Genomic DNA, 18,809 nt, shown 5'->3' with positions numbered 1-18,809 from the left:
AATAAGCACACTCATCAGCATAGTGTCTTATTGGGGCCATTATGACTAGTGTGTTTGGGAAATGATTATACCTAAAGCACCAGCCAAATTGATGAATTTAAGACAATGTAAAACATTTTTTATATAGATTCCTTACGACTTCTGTTCAGAGAAATGGATACAGCCTGGGCTAAGTACCGTAGAACCAAAGAGCCAACTGATTGGGATTCCTATAGAAAATGAGGAAAGGCCAGAAAAACTACAACTAGAAATGCAGAAGCCTCCTACTGTATATGGATAGTATTAAAAAGAATGTCAAAAATCCAGAGCAGTTCTGGAAATATACAAATGACCTTTTAAATAGGTCAAATAATCAACCTATTCAGCAGATTATGCTAAATTACATAATCTGACTAAAAACACAGCTTGTCTAATATATATATATATATATATATATATATATATATATATATATATATTAGACACTCTTGAAAACTAAATGGTTCATCTCAAGAGATTTCATCCTCCAAAATGTCAAGTAAATATCTAAATACTGGGAAACACAGCAGGTGGCAATTAGCATTGGAGAGGTTGATTGGAGGGGGGTTCCACTACCAGCTTGGAGTAGAGGGTGGAACTGCCTAATTAGCAGAACGAGAAGCAGGGATGCTTTTCTAATCAATGTAATCAGATGCAACAGCATAGAGCGTGAGTCTATATCCGAAAGTGCCTCAATGTAGTTTAAACCAGCGGTGTATAATACTGGTCCTTAAAGGTGACAGTGTTTGCTGGTTTCTGGGCTCACCTTATAGTCAGAGACTGAGTAGCACCTGAGAAACCAAGTGTGTGGTCTCTCGTCAATCAACAAATTACATGTAATAATCAATGAATAAGGAGAACCAGGACAACTGTGATAGGTTAAGAGTTACATGCTCCTTGTGTAAACAGACAGTCTAAATATTTGATATGGAGTGTCATTAACATAGATTATGTTATAAGGCAGTTAAAACTTCCATATATACACTTTCATTGCCAAACTGTATATCCTTGGCCTCCTGCTTATATCTACGGGGTATCCATTTCACAATGCAGTGGACTTGTGGTCGGCTGAGCCTGAGAGCGCTAGCGTTAGGTAAGACTGTTATTTAATGCATTACGTGTAGTAACATGCTGAATATAGTACTACCCTGCTGAGATATGATATCCCCCTAGATAAGGAGTAGTGGGTGGTGGACTTGCAAATGAATTACAAATAAGGACTGTACCCATTCATTTTTTTGATGATACGGAGTGCATAATGCATAGCATGCATACCCCCGTTTCCTCATTATCGTAAAAAAGAAGAAGAAGAAAAAAAAGGGAGGGGGGGACGGAGAGCTAGCCTTGTCGTTAAGACTACAAGCGCTAGCCTCGTCGGTAAGACTAAAAGCGCTAGCCTCGTCGTTAAGACTACAAGCGCTAGCCACGTCGGTAAGACTACAAGCGCTAGCCACGTCGGTAAGACTACAAGTGCAAGCCTTGTCGGTAAGACTACAAGCGCTAGCCACTTCGGTAAGACTACAAGCACTAGCCACGTCGGTAAGACTACAAGCACTAGCCTCGTCGGTAAGACTACAAGCACTAGCCACGTCGGTAAGACTACAAGCGCTAGCCTCGTCATTAAGACTACAAGCACGAGCCACGTAGATAAGACTACAGGCACTAGCCACGTCGGTAAGACTACAAGCTCTAGCCTCGTCGGTAAGACTACAAGCACTAGCCTCGTTGTTGACTACAAGCGCTAGCCTCATCATTAAGACTACAAGCACGAGCCACGTCGATAAGACTACAAGCACTAGCCACGTCGGTAAGACTACAAGCTCTAGCCACATTGGTAAGACTACAAGCACTAGCCTCGTAGGTAAGACTACAAGCGCTAGCCACATCGTTAAGACTACAAGCACTAGTCTCGTCGGTAAGACTACAAGCACTAGCCTCGTTGTTGACTACAAGCGCTAGCCTCGTCGTTAAGACTACAAGCTCTAGCCTCGTTGGTAAGACTAAAGCTCTAGCCTCGTCGGTAAGACTACAAGCACTAGCCACGTCGGTAAGACTACAAGCGCTAGCCTCGTCATTAAGACTACAAGCACGAGCCACGTAGATAAGACTACAAGCACTAGCCACGTCGGTAAGACTACAAGCTCTAGCCTCGTCGGTAAGACTACAAGCACTAGCCTCGTTGTTGACTACAAGCGCTAGCCTCGTCATTAAGACTACAAGCACTAGCCATGTCGATAAGACTACAAGCACTAGCCTTGTCGGTAAGACTACAAGCGCTAGCCACGTCGGTAAGACTACAAGCACTAGCCACGTCGGTAAGACTACAAGCACTAGCCTCGTTGGTAAGACTACAAGCACTAGCCTCGTCGGTAAGACTACAAGCACTAGCCACGTCGGTAAGACTACAAGCGCTAGCCTCGTCATTAAGACTACAAGCACGAGCCACGTAGATAAGACTACAGGCACTAGCCACGTCGGTAAGACTACAAGCTCTAGCCTCGTCGGTAAGACTACAAGCACTAGCCTCGTCGGTAAGACTACAAGCGCTAGCCATATCGTTAAGACTACAAGCACTAGTCTCGTCGGTAAGACTACAAGCACTAGCCTCGTTGTTGACTACAAGCGCTAGCCTCGTCGTTAAGACTACAAGCTCTAGCCTCGTTGGTAAGACTAAAGCTCTAGCCTCGTCGATAAGACTACAAGCACTAGCCACGTCGGTAAGACTACAAGCACTAGCCACGTCGGTAAGACTACAAGCACTAGCTTCATCGTTAAGACTACAAGTACTAGCCTCGTCGTTAAGACTACAAGCTCTAGCCTCGTCGTTAAGACTACAAGCGCTAGCCTCGTCGTTAAGACTACAAGCACGAGCCACGTCGATAAGACTACAAGCACTAGCCACGTCGGTAAGACTACAAGCTCTAGCCACATTGGTAAGACTACAAGCACTAGCCTCGTCGGTAAGACTACAAGCGCTAGCCACATCGTTAAGACTACAAGCACTAGCCTCGTCGTTAAGACTACAAGCACTAGCCATGTCGATAAGACTACAAGCACTAGCCACGTCGGTAAGACTACAAGCACTAGCCACGTCGGTAAGACTACAAGCACTAGCTTCGTCGTTAAGACTACAAGTACTAGCCTCGTCGTTAAGACTACAAGCTCTAGCCTCGTCGTTAAGACTACAAGCGCTAGCCTCGTCGTTAAGACTACAAGCGCTAGCCTCGTCGGTAAGACTACAAGCGCTAGCCTCGTCGTTAAGACTACAAGCGCTAGCCTCGTCGGTAAGACTACAAGCGCTAGCCACGTCGGTAAGACTACAAGCTCTAGCCTCGTCGTTAAGACTACAAGCTCTAGCCTCGTCGTTAAGACTACAAGCGCTAGCCTCGTCGGTAAGACTACAAGCGCTAGCCTCGTCGTTAAGACTACAAGCGCTAGCCTCGTCGGTAAGACTACAAGCACTAGCCACGTCGGTAAGACTACAAGCACTAGCCACGTCGGTAAGACTACAAGCACTAGCCTCGTTGTTGACTACAAGCGCTAGCCTCGTCATTAAGACTACAAGCACGAGCCACGTCGATAAGACTACAAGCACTAGCCACGTCGGTAAAACTACAAGCGCTAGCCTCGTCGTTAAGACTACAAGCTCTAGCCTCGTTGGTAAGACTAAAGCTCTAGCCTCATCGGTAAGACTACAAGCTCTAGCCACATCGGTAAGACTACAAGCACTAGCCTCGTCGGTAAGACTACAAGCGCTAGCCACATCGTTAAGACTACAAGCACTAGCCTCGTTGTTAACTACAAGTACTAGCCTCGTCGGTAAGACTACAAGCGCTAGCCTCGTCGGTAAGACTACAAGCACTAGCATCGTTGGTAAGACTACAAGTGCTAACCTTGGTAAGACTACAAGAGAGTAAGGGAATTATATAACATTTTTCCCAGTCAGTCAGACAGACATACAGACAGACAGACAGACAGCCAGACAGGGGGAGGGGCAGCAGAACTATCCACTATACATGCCAGCTTCTCAAACAAGCACATACAGTACATGAGTGCTCAGACCCAAAACATTTTACAGCCAGAAATCTGGAACTCCAAAGACATACGTTTAGAGAGAAAGAGAGACAACAAGAGACAGAAAGAGAGGGAGAGGTGAAGGATTGGAGGAAAACACTGAGACATAGTGATAGAAAGAAGAGAGAGAGAGAGAGAGAGAGAGAGAGAGAGAGAGAGAGAGAGAGAGAGAGAGAGAGAGAGAGAGAGAGAGAGGAGGATGGGACGGCGGGGTGGCACAGGAGAAAACAGTGAGGATGAGCGGACATTTTAGAGGAGACGGAGAGAAAGGAGAGAAATCCCACTTTCTCCTTATTTCCTGGTGAGGTGGCTGGAATCAAAGACGTCACACTGATTTACTAGCAGAAGATGTCACCGTGCCCTGAATACTTTGAGGTCCTTCAGAGTCCTTTATCACTGTAACCAGACTAGCTTTACTAAACTCTACTTACAAAGTTGATGTATGAGCAAGGTGGATTCCTTTAACGCTCCCGTGTGGCGCAGCGGTCTAAGGCACTGCATCTCAGTGCTTAGTTGTGATACTACGGATGTGTAATTCTGTCCTAATATGGACACCATTGACGCATGATTCGGTCCTAATATGGACACCATACACACCATGAACACATTATTCTGTCCTAATATGGACACCATACACACCATGAACACATTATTCTGTCCTAATATGGACACCATACACACCATGAAAGCATGATTCTGTCCTAATATGGACACCATGGACACCATACACATCATGGATGCATGACGCTGTCTTAATATAGACACCGTATTGCCGCTGTGAGTCTCAGATCACCTCTCTAACTGATCCAGCTGAAGGTCTCTACTCTCCACTCTGCTCTCTTCCAGGGGACATACTCATAATGCCCAGAGCACAGCAGAGAAATGCAGTCTGATCCATGTTAAGAGAAAAGAACAAGGGCCAAAACCAATGGAACTACAATTTAAAAGATTCAAGACTACATTCTAGTGGTGAATACTGCATAATCGACCTATCCTTTTACTTTACGTAAGAGAGACAAAGAGATATAGAGAGATGCCCACATGGTGTGGGCAAAGGTGGTAGAATTCACACAAAGTAATGATTCACCTGGACTGGGCACTTTCTCAGCCTCTTTATGTGTCTCATCCTCCCTGTGGTGAGCCATCATTCCAAGGTACGTCAGCAGGAGGGCTATCAGACAGCCTATAGGGAGGAGGTCAGAGACCTGGCCGTGTGGTGCCAGGACAACAACCTCTCCCTCAACGTGATCAAGACAAAGGAGATGCTTGTGGACTACAGGAAAAGGAGGACCGAGCACGCCCCCATTAACATTGACAGGGCTGCAGTGGAGCAGGTTGTGAGCTTCAAGTTCCTTGGTGTCCACATCACCAACAAGCTAACATGGTCCAAGCACACCAACACAGTCGTGAAGTGGGCATGACATAACCTATTCCCCCTCAGGAGACTGAAAAGATTTGGCATGGGTCCTCAGATCCTCAAAAGGTTCTACAGCTGCACCATCAAGAGCATCCTGACTGGTTGCATCACTGCCTGGTATGGCAACTACTCGGCCTCTGACCGTAAGGTACTACAGAGGGTAGTGAGTACGGCCCAGTACATCACTGGGGCCAAGCTTCCTGCCATCCAGGACCTCTATACCAGGCAGTGTCAGAGGAAAGCCCTAAAAAAAGTCAATGACTCGAGCCACCCTAGTCATAGACTGTTCTCTCTGCTATCGTACGGTAAGCGGTACTGGAGTACCAAGTCTAGGTCCAAGAGGCTTCTAAACAGCTTCTACCCCCAAGCCATAAGACTCCTGAACATCTAGTCTCATGGCTACCCAGACTATTTACATTGCCCCCCCCCTTTTACGCGGCTGCTACTCTCTGTTATCTATGCATAGTCACTTTAATAACTCTACCTACATGTACAAATTACCTCGACTAACCGGTACCCCCTGTATTTTTTGTGGGTATTTTTTTAAACTGCATTGTTGGTTAAGGGCTTGTAAGTAAGCATTTCACTGTAAGGTCTACACCTGTTGTATTCGGCGCATGTGACATACAATTTGATTTGATTTGATTATGACAGCAAAACCTTTTTAAATAAAGTGTATTGTAATAAAAATAAAAGCTTTTCTTCCTTAGAATTGTGATCATATCATACATACACACATTTGTTGATTGTGAGAACCTTATTTTGCAACCAAGTTACAGACCACTTCAAGGCTCTTGCTCGCCTCACGCTAATCTCCTTTGGAAGAGCTGTCTGTGTTACACATGAGTGTCAGACTGCAGTCCATCTACCAACTAATAAAAGCTTGTCTAAGCTTCTATGATGTATGATAAAGCATTGCCTACTGGTTATAACCAGACACCACAAACACTTAATAGACTGGTTATAAACAGACACCACTGACTCCTGACTTATTAGACAGGGTATAACCAGACACCACAGACACCTGACTTATTAGACTGGGTATAACCAGACACCTGACTTATTAGACAGGGTATAACCAGACACCTGACTTATTAGACAGGGTATAACCAGACACCTGACTTATTAGACTGGGTATAACCAGACACCTGACTTAATAGACTGGGTATAACCAGACACCTGACTTATTAGACTGGGTATAACCAGACACCTGACTTATTAGACAGGGTATAACCAGACACCTGACTTAATAGACTGGGTATAACCAGACACCTGACTTAATAAACTAGTTATAACCAGACACCTGATTTAATAAACTGGTTATAACCAGACACCTGACTTATTAGACAGGGTATAACCAGACACCTGACTTATTAGACTGGGTATAACCAGACACCTGACTTATTAGACTGGGTATAACCAGACACCTGACTTATTAGACAGGGTATAACCAGACACCTGACTTAATAGACTGGGTATAACCAGACACCTGACTTAATAAACTAGTTATAACCAGACACCTGATTTAATAAACTGGTTATAACCAGACACCTGACTTATTAGACTGGGTATAACCAGACACCTGACTTAATAGACTGGGTATAACCAGACACCTGACTTAATAAACTAGTTATAACCAGACACCTGATTTAATAAACTGGTTATAACCAGACACCTGACTTATTAGACAGGGTATAACCAGACACCTGACTTATTAGACAGGGTATAACCAGACACCTGATTTAATAAACTGGTTATAACCAGACACCTGACTTATTAGACAGGGTATAACCAGACACCTGACTTATTAGACTGGGTATAACCAGACACCTGACTTATTAGACTGGGTATAACCAGACACCTGACTTATTAGACTGGGTATAACCAGACACCTGACTTATTAGACTGGGTATAACCAGACACCTGACTTATTAGACAGGGTATAACCAGACACCTGACTTAATAGACTGGTTATAACCAGACACCTGACTTATTAGACAGGGTATAACCAGACACCTGACTTAGTAGACTGGGTATAACCAGACACCTGACTTAATAGACTGGTTATAACCAGACACCACAGACACCTGGCTTAATAGACTGGTTATAAACAGACACCACTGACTCCTGACTTATTAGACTGGGTATAACCAGACACCTGCCTTAATAGACTAGTTATAACCAGACACCACAGACACCTGACTTAATGGACTGGTTATAAACAGACACCACAGACACCTGACTTAATAGACTGGTTATAACCAGACACCTGACTTCATAGACTGGTTATAAACAGACACCACAGACACCTGACTTAATAGACTGGTTATAAACAGACACCACAGACACCTGACTTAATAGACTGGTTATAAACAGACACCACAGACACCTGACTTAATAGACTGGTTATAACCAGACACCACAGACACCTGACTTAATACACTAGTTATAATCAGACACCACAGACACCTGACTTAATAGACTGGTTATAAACAGACACCTGACTTAATACACTAGTTATAACCAGACACCACAGACACCTGACTTAATAGACTGGTTATAAACAGACACCTGACTTAATACACTAGTTATAACCAGAGACCACAGACACCTGACTTAATAGACTGGTTATAAACAGACACCTGACTTAATACACTAGTTATAACCAGACACCACAGACACCTGACTTAATACACTAGTTATAACCAGCCACTGTAGTGAACAACCTAATTCATTAATATCTGACACCTGGGGAATAAAAAGTGGCAAGCAGATAGACAGACATGTCTCTACATGTATAGGCTTGCGTGAGCTTCATATGCTGTTGCATGACTAGCTTTATTCCTCTTAAATGTAACTAAATGTTATCCTTTCTGGTCAAAATAGTTATACATTTCTGAGATGTAGTCACTTTTGAGGACACCAGCTCTTGGACCCAAATCTGAATATTTGAAATATTTTATATGATGCATTTCCTATTCAACAAAACTGTATGAATAAGGCTTGAAATCCCTTATATGCTTTCTAAATATATTATAATCCAACTATAAAACCACTATAAGATTTTCCATTCATTATAACTGTAAAATACATATTCATATTTTCAGTGGTAGAGAAATTGTGCATCTTTTCTAAAGGTCTCTCTTGATCAAAACATTTGCCCCCACCGCTGTGAACGTCCCACAGAACGTCACACAGGACTTCCTCTGTGTGACACAGAACATCACACAGAGCGTCACACAGAACGTCACACAGAGCGTCACACAGAGCGTCACACAGAGCGTCAAACAGAATGTCCCACAGAATGTCCCACAGAACCTCACACAGAACGTCACACAGAGCTTCACACAGAGTGTCAAACAGAATGTCCCACAGAATGTCCCACAGAATGTCACACAGAACGTCACACAGAGCGTCACACAGAGCGTCACACAGAGCGTCACACAGAACTTCACACAGAGCGTCACACAGAGCGTCAAACAGAATGTCCCACAGAATGTCACACAGAACGTCACACAGAACGTCACACAGAACGTCACACAGAACCTCACACAGAGCGTCACACAGAGCATCACACAGAGCATCACACAGAGCGTCAAACAGAATGTCCCACAGAACGTCACACAGAACCTCACACAGAGCGTCACACAGAGCGTCACACAGAGCGTCAAACAGAATGTCCCACAGAATGTCACACAGAACCTCACACAGAACATCACACAGAGCGTCACACAGAGCGTCAAACAGAATGTCCCACAGAGCGTCACACAGAACCTCACACAGAACTTCACACAGAGCGTCACACAGAGCGTCACACAGAACGTCACACAGAGCGTCACACAGAACCTCACACAGAACTTCACACAGAGCGTCACACAGAGCATCACACAGAGCGTCACACAGAACGTCACACAGAACCTCACACAGAACTTCACACAGAGCGTCACACAGAGCGTCACACAGAGCATCACACAGAACGTCACACAGAACGTCACACAGAGCGTCACACAGAGGATCACACAGAACGTCACACAAAGCTCTAGCTTGGCTTCCTGAATTCGTTAAGAACTCTCCTTTCATCTCATATCCGTCTACGACAAGCAGAAAGTGTTTTTTGTTTAAAATCTATGAATTACTTTGATAAAGTTGGCTATAAATCTATCTCTGAATGTGCTAGAGTGACAAAAACAAGACGCACTGTAAGGATTTCAGGCATGTGCTTCGCCAGTAGCTGTGACGTCAGGTTCAGCCAGGAGTTGATGGACAGTTGCAAGAGCAAATGAAATGATTGGAGGGACAGCCCAGCTTCAAGTGGCATCAGATTTCACATTCTACGTGAAACAGGCAGAAGAGATATACAAGGCTACTGCTCAATGCAAGCCATTTCAATCTACGGTGTCTACAGATCAACTTATAAGCCGAAATGACGGTCGGAACCGGTACCAGAACCATGCAGGCCCCTAAACAGGGGACTTTACATCTATTAAATTAATATAGAATTCCATTCTTCTTTTTTATTTGTTATTGCTTTATTGAGACAATACAGATACAAATGAGGAGGCAAGACTCAGGACCAAAGGCAGACGCAGGGATTGAACCCCGGTCTCTGGGATGAGATACATTTGATAGCTCCAGGTGTGTGACTACTAGGCCACAGTCTCTACAACTATCTTTAATTTCAAACTACTCCATGAAACAACCTAGTATCCGAGCCGGCTACTCTGTAAACAGAAAAGTTAATTAACTGAAACACGTGGCTTTTTTCAGAGCCATTTCATCTCCCTGCACAAGAGGGCGTCCGACTTAATTTGTCTAAATATGAAACTCGGGTGCAAAAAATTAGATTAAAAGCGTGGGGTACTAAATTGGCTTCAGCTGTGGGTGGGTGTAACGGTAGGAAACTCTCTGCCACATTCTCCTCCTTCCTTAACCCTCCACCTTCTCCCCCTCCCTCCTCCCGCTCTGTGGACCACTTTGTCTACCACTTTGAAAAGAAGGTCGACAACATCCGCTTTCCATTTACTAGGTCTATTGAGTCCACTGGTCCCACTCACACAGAACTACCCTACACCTTGACCTCTTTCTCCCCTCTATCTCCAGATTAAATCCTGTGACTAGTGATGTCTGGCCCACTGACAACCTGCCCACTCGACCCCTTTCCCTCTTCCCTTCTTCAGACTATCTCTGGAGATCTTTGCCCATTCCTCACTTCCCTCATCAACTCATCCCTGACCACTGGCTGCGTCCCCTCCCCTCCTCAAGATACCAACATACAAACCCTCTACAGAACGGTATCCCTTCTTTCTTTTCTTTCCAAACTCTGACCAACTCTCTCGCTATCACTCCCAGAATGATCTTCTTGACCCTAATCAGTCAGGCTTCAAGACTGGTCACTCAAACGAGACTGCTCTCCTCTGTGTCACTGATGTTCTCCACACTGCAAAAGCTGACTCTCTCTCTCTGTTCTCATCCTCCTAGATCTATCTGCTGCCTTGGACAACCGTGAACCATTAGATCCTCCTCTCAAACCTCTCAGGGCTGGGTGTCTCAGGTTCTGCACATTCTTGGATTGCATCATTCCTGGCGGGCCGCTCCTACCAGGTGACGTGGAGAGGATCTGTGTCTGCACCACATGCTCTCACTACTGGTGTCCCCCAGGGCTTGGTTCTAGGCCCTCTCCTTTGCTCTCTATTCACTTGGCTCCGTCATATCCTCACATGGTATCTCCTATCATTGTTATGTGTATGACACTCAACTACCTTCACCCTTCTGAGACCCAGGTGGTGACTCGCATCTCTGCTTGGATGTCAGGCCACCATCTCAAGCTCAACCTCGACAAGACAGAGATGCTCTTCCTCCCGAGGAAGGCCTGCCCACTCCAAGACCTCTCCATCACAGTTGACAACTCAACGGTGTCCCCCTCCCAGAGTGCAAATAACCTTGGCGTGACCCTGGACAACACCCTGTTGTTCTCTGCAAACATCAAAGCAGTGACTGCAGATTCATGCTCTACAATATCTGCAGAGTACGACCCTACCTCACACAGGAAGCGGTGCAGGTCCTAATCCAGGTACTTGTCATCTCCTGTCTGGACTACTGCAACACACTGTTGGCTGGGCTCCCCACTTGTGCCATCAAACCCCTGCAACTTATGCCGCAACCGACCTGGTGTTCAACATTTCCAAATTCTCCCATGTCTCCCCCCTCTTCCGCACACTGGCTTCCAGTCGAAGTTCACATCCACTACAAGACCATGGTGCTTGCCTACGGAGCAGCCAGGGGAACTGCCCCTCCCTACTTTCAGGCTAGGCTTAAACCCTACACCCCAAATCGAGCACTGTTCTGCCACCTCCAGTTTCTTGACCCTCCCATCCTTACGGGAGGTCAGCTCCCGCTCCAGTCAAAGCTTTTCTCTGTCCTGGCATCCCAACGGTGGAACCCCCTTCCCCCTGACGCTAGGACAGCAGAGTCCCTGCCCATCATCCGAAGAAAAAAACGACAAATTCAAAGAGTATCTTAACTAATCCCACTACCCCCCATAACAAAAATAAATATAATAAATATCACCCTTGCCTTTTGTGAACTAACAATCGCACTTGACCTTTAGCCTACTAGCGCTGACTTTTCTGATAGCTACTTTGTTAAGGAACATTTTACGTACTATGAGACTATGTGGTTGTCCCACCTAGCTACCTTAAGATGAATGCACTAACTATAAGTCACTCTGGATAAGAGCATCTGCTAAACAACAAACATTTGAACCTGTTGGGGCTAGGGGGCAGTATTTTCACGGCCGGATAAAAAACGTACCCGATTTAAACTGGTTACTACTCTTGCTCAGAAACGAGAATATCCATATAATTAGTAGATTTGGATAGAAAACACTCTAAAGTTTCTAAAACTGTTTCAATGGTGTCTGTGAGTATAACAGAACTCATATGGCAGGCCAAAACCTGAGAAGATTCCATGCAGGATGTGCCCTGTCTGACAATTTGTTGTCCTTCTGTTGCATCTCTATCGACATTACAGCATCTGTGCTGTTACGTGACACTTTCTAAGGCTTCCATTGGCTCTCTAAAGCCGCCAGAAAGCGGAATGACGTGTCTCCTGTCTCTGGGCTAGGTACAGCAGCAGAGATTGTAAGTGGCCTGCCTGGGGACAGTGAGACTGAGATGCGCGTTCACGAGACTTCTCCATTTTTTTCTTTCAGTCTTTGAATGAATACAACGTTGTCCGGTTCGAATATTAGCACTATTTTACGAGACAAATAGCATAAAAATTGATTTTAAACAGCGTTTGACATGCGCTCGCGCATTACCCTTCGGATAGTGACCTGAACGCGCAAACAAAACGAGCTATTTGAATATAACTATGGATTATTTGGAACCAAAACAACATTTGTTGTTGAAGTAGAAGTCCTGGGAGTGCATTCTGACGAAGAACAGCAAAGGTAATCTAATTTTTCTTGTAGTAAATCTGAGTTTGGTGAGGGCCAAACTTGGTGGGTGTCAAATTAGCTAGCCGTGATCGCCGGGCTATCTACTCAGAATATTGCAAAATGTGCTTTTGCCGAAAAGCTATTTTAACATCTGACACCGCGATTGCATAAAGGAGTTCTGTTTCTATAATTCTTAAAATAATTGTTATGTATTCTGTGAACGTTAATCGTGAGTCATTTAGTAAATTCACTGGAAGTTTGCGGTGGGTATGCTAGTTCTGAACATCACATGCTAATGTAAAAAGCTGGTTTTTGATATAAATATGAACTTGATTGAACAAAACATGCATTTATTGTATAACATAATGTCCTAGGAGTGTCATCTGATGAAGATCATCAAAGGTTAGTGCTGCATTTAGCTGTGGTTTTGTGACATATATGCTTGCTTTGAAAATGGCTGTGTGATTATGTTTGGCAAGGTACTCTCCTGACATAATCTAATGTTTTGCTTTCGCTGTAAAGCCTTTTTGAAATCGGACAACGTGGTTAGATTAACGAGTCTTATCTTTCAAATGGTGTAAATAAGTCATATGTTTGAGAAATTGAAGTTATAGCATTTTTGAGGTATTTGTATTTCGCGCCACGCGATTCCACTGGCTGTTGACTAGGGTGGGACGCAAACGTCCCATTGGCCCAGAGAGGTTAAATGTCAAAATGTGTGAAGCGAAGGTTGAACACAACCATTTATTTTAAAGAAATGTCTTCTATTCTATGACTGTCACGCCCTGACCATAGAGAGCCCTTGGTTCTCTATGGTGTTGTAGGTCAGAGCGTGACTAGGGGGTGTTCTAGTCAATTACATTTCTATGTTAGGGTTTGACTATGGTTCCCAATTAGAGGCAGCTGATTATCGTTGTCTCTAATTGGGGATCATACTTAAGGAGTCCCTGTTCCCACCTGCATTGTAGGATATTGTTTTGGTTAGTGCTTTGGGCGCTCCGTGACTGCACGTTTGTTATATTCTTTGTTGTTTTGTTGTAAGTTTCACTATTAAATATAATGTGGAACTCTACGCACGCTGCGCCTTGGTCCACTCATTTCAACAAACGTGACAGAATATCCCACCACACAAGGACCAAGCAGCGTGTTCATGAGGTAAAGAAGTTTTGGACATGGGAGGAGATCATGGGAGGACACGAGACCCTTCCTTGGCGGGAGTTGCAGGGACGCAGGAAGGACAGCGACGACGCCGGGGACCACGGCGACAGAAACCCCAAGATTGTTTTTGGGGGGGGGGGGCACGAGGGGTGGTCGACTGAGCAGCGGGGAGTGCCAGAGCCCGCCTGGGAGTCGATGGAACAGTGTGAGGAAGTATACCGGAGAGAGGGGTTAGCTAGGAGTATGCGGCAACGCAGGCGTTTGGAAGAGCGGGTCACCAGTCCACTGCCACAGAAACCCCAAGATTATTTTTTTGGGGGGGGCACATGGAACTGGCTGCAGAGCAGAGGGAAGAGCCAGAGACCGTCAGGGAGGCAATGGAGAAGTTGGGGAGAGAGAGAGGAGAGAGATGTTGGTCAAGTGTGTTCTGCTCAACATTCGACATGAAGAGCCTGTCAGCAGTCTGGTGAAGTCTGTGCTGGCTTCACGCATCTGGCCTCCAGTGCACCTCCCCAGTCCGGTACGTCCTGTGCCAGCTCTCCGCACCCTCCCTGAAGAGCGTGTCACCAGTCCGGTGCCACCTGTACCGGCTCCACGCACCAGGCTTCCAGTGCGCCTCCCCAGTCCGGTACGTCCTGTGCCAGCTCCCCGCACTCGCCCTGAAGTGTGTGTCATCAGTCCGGTGAAACCTGTACGGGCTCCAGGCACCAGGCCTTCAGTGCGCCTCGCCAGCCCGGTACGTCCTGTGCCTGCTCCCCGCACTCGCCCTGAAGTGCGTGTCAACAGTCCGGTGCCACCTGCACCGGCTCCACGCACTAGGCCTCCAGTGCGCCTCTCCAGCCCGGAGTGTCCTGTGCCGGATCCACGCACTCGACCTGAGGAGCGTGTCATCAGTCTGGTGCAACCTGCGCCGATGCCCAGTCAAGGCATGGCGTCCAGTCCCGCTCCATGGCCGGAGCCTTCCTTTGCGCCGGTGCGCAGACGTGACAATGACATTATAATACATTTTCTGTGTATTCTGAAACTATTCCGCCACTTAGCAAAGCTAAAGACTCTACATTATTACAATTTGCTTGGTTTCGTAAAAGCACAATCCGTGAGACCCACTGCTATTCAATGGTAATTTGTACAGCCATTGGTTTTGAAGAGTATAAACACCTTATGGGCTTAAGCTGCCTTAGGCTATAATAACCTCATATTTAACTCTCTTTTAATGCTTTGCAATATATTTGTACACCTTTCATGAAAATATCTAGGACTGACAGTCTTTGCATCCATAGCTCAGTCAATGGATATGATAGTGGTATCATTCCCCAAGCACCATCCCACAGCAAACCATGGAGGCCAGAGTTATCATTCCCCCAGCCCCATCCCTCAGCAAACCATGGAGGACAGAGTTATCGTTCCCCTAGCCCCATCCCACAGCAAATCATGGAGGCCAGAGTTATCATTCCCCCAGCCCCATCCCTCAGCAAACCATGAAGAGGCCAGAGTTATCATTCCCCCAGCCCCATCCCACAGCAAACCATGGAGGACAGAGTTATCGTTCCCCCAGCCCCATCCCACAGCAAACCATGGAGGAAAGAGTTATCGTTCCCCCAGCCCCATCCCCCCACAAACCATGAAGAGGCCAGAGTTATCATTCCCCCAGCCCCATCCCACAGCAAACCATGGAGAGGCCAGAGTTATCATTCCCCCAGCCCCATCCCTCAGCAAACCATGGAGAGGCCAGAGTTATCATTCCCCCAGCCCCATCCCTCAGCAAACCATGGAGGCCACAGTTATCGTTCCCCCAGCCCCATCCCTCAGCAAACCATGGAGGCTACAGTTATCATTCCCCCAGCCCCATCCCTCAGCAAAACATGGAGGCCACAGTTATCATTCCCCCTGCCCCATCCCTCAACAAACCATGGAGGCCACAGTTATCGTTCCCCCAGCCCCATCCCTCAGCAAACCATGAAGGCCACAGTTTTGATTGAGATAGACCATCAGACCATGGAGAAACTGTTGGAGAGATCAAGAGACGGAGAGAGTGATGGACAGATGGAGAGAAAGACAGAGTAATGGACAGATGGAGAGAAGGACAGAACAATAAGCAGGCTAGAGAGATAGAGAGAAGGAGAAAGTGATAGAGAGATAGAGAGAAGGACAGAACAATAAGCAGGCTAGGGAGATAGAGAGAAGGAGGAAGTGAGAGAAATGGAAAGATGGTGTGACTGAGTCACACAGGTGAGTTTAGAGTAGTCTGCACTGGGCCCCTGACCTGTGAGGTTGCGAAGGCCCAACTGTCTGAGGCCGTAGAAGCCGTCGCGGCGGTAGTTGAGGAAGATGGCCAGGGCGTAGCGTCCCTCGTAAAGCTTGGTGCCCCGCACGATGCGAAGGTTCTCCAGGGGCAGGTAGTCAAACTGGTTCAGAGCTACCAGCACATAGCCTGTCACCTCTCGGATAGACTAGAGGAAGCAGGGAGAGAGAGAAGAAGGTAGAGAGAGAGAGAGAGAGAGAGAGAGAGAGAGAGAGAGAGAGAGAGAGAGAGAGAGAGAGAGAGAGAGAGAGGGATGCAGACAGAGAGAGAGGAAACAGAAAGATGAGAAAGATGGAAGAGAGAGAGATGGAGGAGAGAGAGAGAGAGAGGAAGAGAAGAGAGGAGATAGAGAGAGAGAGGCACGTTAGAGAAAGGTACAAAGTCAGACCTACTGTTATTGAAGGACAAACTTGAACAGATTACCTGATCTGTCCCCAACACTTCCTGTAGATCCAACATAGTCCCTGATTCTGTCCCCCAAACTTCCTGTAGATCAATCCTTCGTCCGATTGTCCCACCCTAACCCTCCGGTAGATCACCTTGTCCTGATCTGTCCCCCAACCTTCCTGTAGATCAACCTTGTCCTGATCTGTCCCTCAACCTTGCTGTAGATCAACCTAGTCCTGATCTGTCCCCCAACCTTCCTGTAGATCAACCTAGTCCTGATCTGTCCCTCAACCTTCCTGTAGATCAACCTTGTCCTGATCTGTCCCCCAACCTTCCTGTAGGTCAACCTAGTCCTGATCTGTCCCTCAACCTTGCTGTAGATCAACCTAGTCCTGATCTGTCCCTCAACCTTGCTGTAGATCAACCTTGTGCTGATCTGTCCCTCAACCTTGCTGTAGATCAACCTTGTCCTGATCTGTCCCCCAACCTTCCTGTAGATCAACCTAGTCCTGATCTGTTCCCCAAATTTTTGTTTGTTTACTTCATCTATCTTGCACATAAATGTGTTTGTGTTGAACTGTTCAACAGCATTTGCTTGTATAAGCCAGCATTGTGTACTGAGTTAGGAAAGGCATCTTGAATGATGGCTCATTGTTAATAAGTTGGTGGAGGAGGTTTTTTAGAGCACCTCTTCAGACATCAGGTTGTCCTCAGCTCAGGGTTGCTGCTTGGAGAAGCCAGTTGAAAATAAAAACTTTGTCTACTTGTGCCAGGCAGTTTACTTGGGGGCTAGAAGGACGTCCAATCACAGAGCTGTAATAACACTGGGCGAGATAATGAGCTCTGGAGCCCTGCCGTCAATCATCCTGACAGCCAATCGCAAGCTCACACATGCTATCATTACCGGGACCTGGGCTTCGTTCAGTCAGTGGGATGGCTTTACTTTGTGGAGGTGTGTGTGTGTCCGTGTAAAAATCAGGCGGCAGGTTATACTGGTCCCAGATCAGTCCCTATGCACCAGCTACCTCTCCCTGGGTCTCTGTGGTCATTAAAAATACATCTGACGCGCTGACACAGCACGTCAACTGACTGCTATCATCCGCCCGCCAGACACGGTAACACAGTCGCTCACTGCACTAGCCACCACTGGCAGCTCCAATCACAACACTACATTATAGGAGCCCGAATAGCTGACAATTTCTTATAGGATCCATATGGATGGCAGTGAATGCACAATATAGACTAATTTAATTGTTAAGTATCTCTAGAGAGGCTCTTACCATTTGATGGCTGAATTATTCAACGTTGTGGCTGGGGTTCTGGGCTCTCGTTAAATTTACTGAAGCACTTGTATTTTGTCAGTGGCCCCGCAGCACCGCGGCACAATTGATATTCAGTGATATAACAGAGGAGTTACATGACATTAATCATATAAGAATTCTTAATGGGGTCCGTATAGGAACGTGGGGACCTGAAAAGTTGTTTGGAATTATAAGTTGGGGGGGGGGGACGATCCGAGGCTATGGGATGATTATAAAGAGTGGTTTTAATGAGTAGAGACAGGTCAGTAATGGTGTTGCTGATTGGTTAGGAGCGGGGTGGAAAAGAGTCATCCCTGGTTTGATTTTTTCTTGACCTTAGGGGAGACTCGGGGAGAGTGACAGCTAAAAACAAGCCATGGGTGTGTCTGAAATGGTACATTACTCACTAATGCACTACTTTTGATCAGTGCCCTATATGGATCCATGTCCAAAGTAGTGCACTGTTAAGGGAATTGGGTGACATTTTGGACACATACATGGGGCTGTATTTTCCCTTCCTGATGACAGCCATGTTGCCAAGCAGAGTAGCTTCATTCATTCATTCAGTCAGTCAGTCATTCAGTCAGTCAGTCAGTCAGTCATTCAGTCATGCAGTCAGGGGGTCATTCAGTCATTCAGTCAGCCAATCAGTCATTTAGTCATTCATTCAGTCTGTCATTCATTCAGTCATTCAGTCAGTCAGTCAGTCATTCA

At 46.1% G+C, this 18,809-nt stretch overlaps 1 protein-coding gene across 1 annotated transcript in view; it reads right to left on the bottom strand.

The window, feature by feature from the left end:
- Positions 1 to 18,809, bottom strand: part of LOC115179194 (receptor tyrosine-protein kinase erbB-4) — a gene marked incomplete at its 3' end in the record, with an annotated part of 440,193 nt that overhangs the window by 61,105 nt on the left and 360,279 nt on the right. The window contains 1 exon segment of the mRNA XM_029740562.1: positions 16,369 to 16,555. Within this exon segment, the coding sequence (XP_029596422.1) occupies positions 16,369 to 16,555 (187 nt within the window).

This window comes from Salmo trutta, chromosome 39 (assembly GCF_901001165.1).
Source record: "Salmo trutta chromosome 39, fSalTru1.1, whole genome shotgun sequence".
Lineage (NCBI taxonomy): Eukaryota > Metazoa > Chordata > Actinopteri > Salmoniformes > Salmonidae > Salmo > Salmo trutta.
Note: the sequence above shows the minus strand (reverse complement) of the source record. Positions and strands in the feature narration are given on the sequence as shown.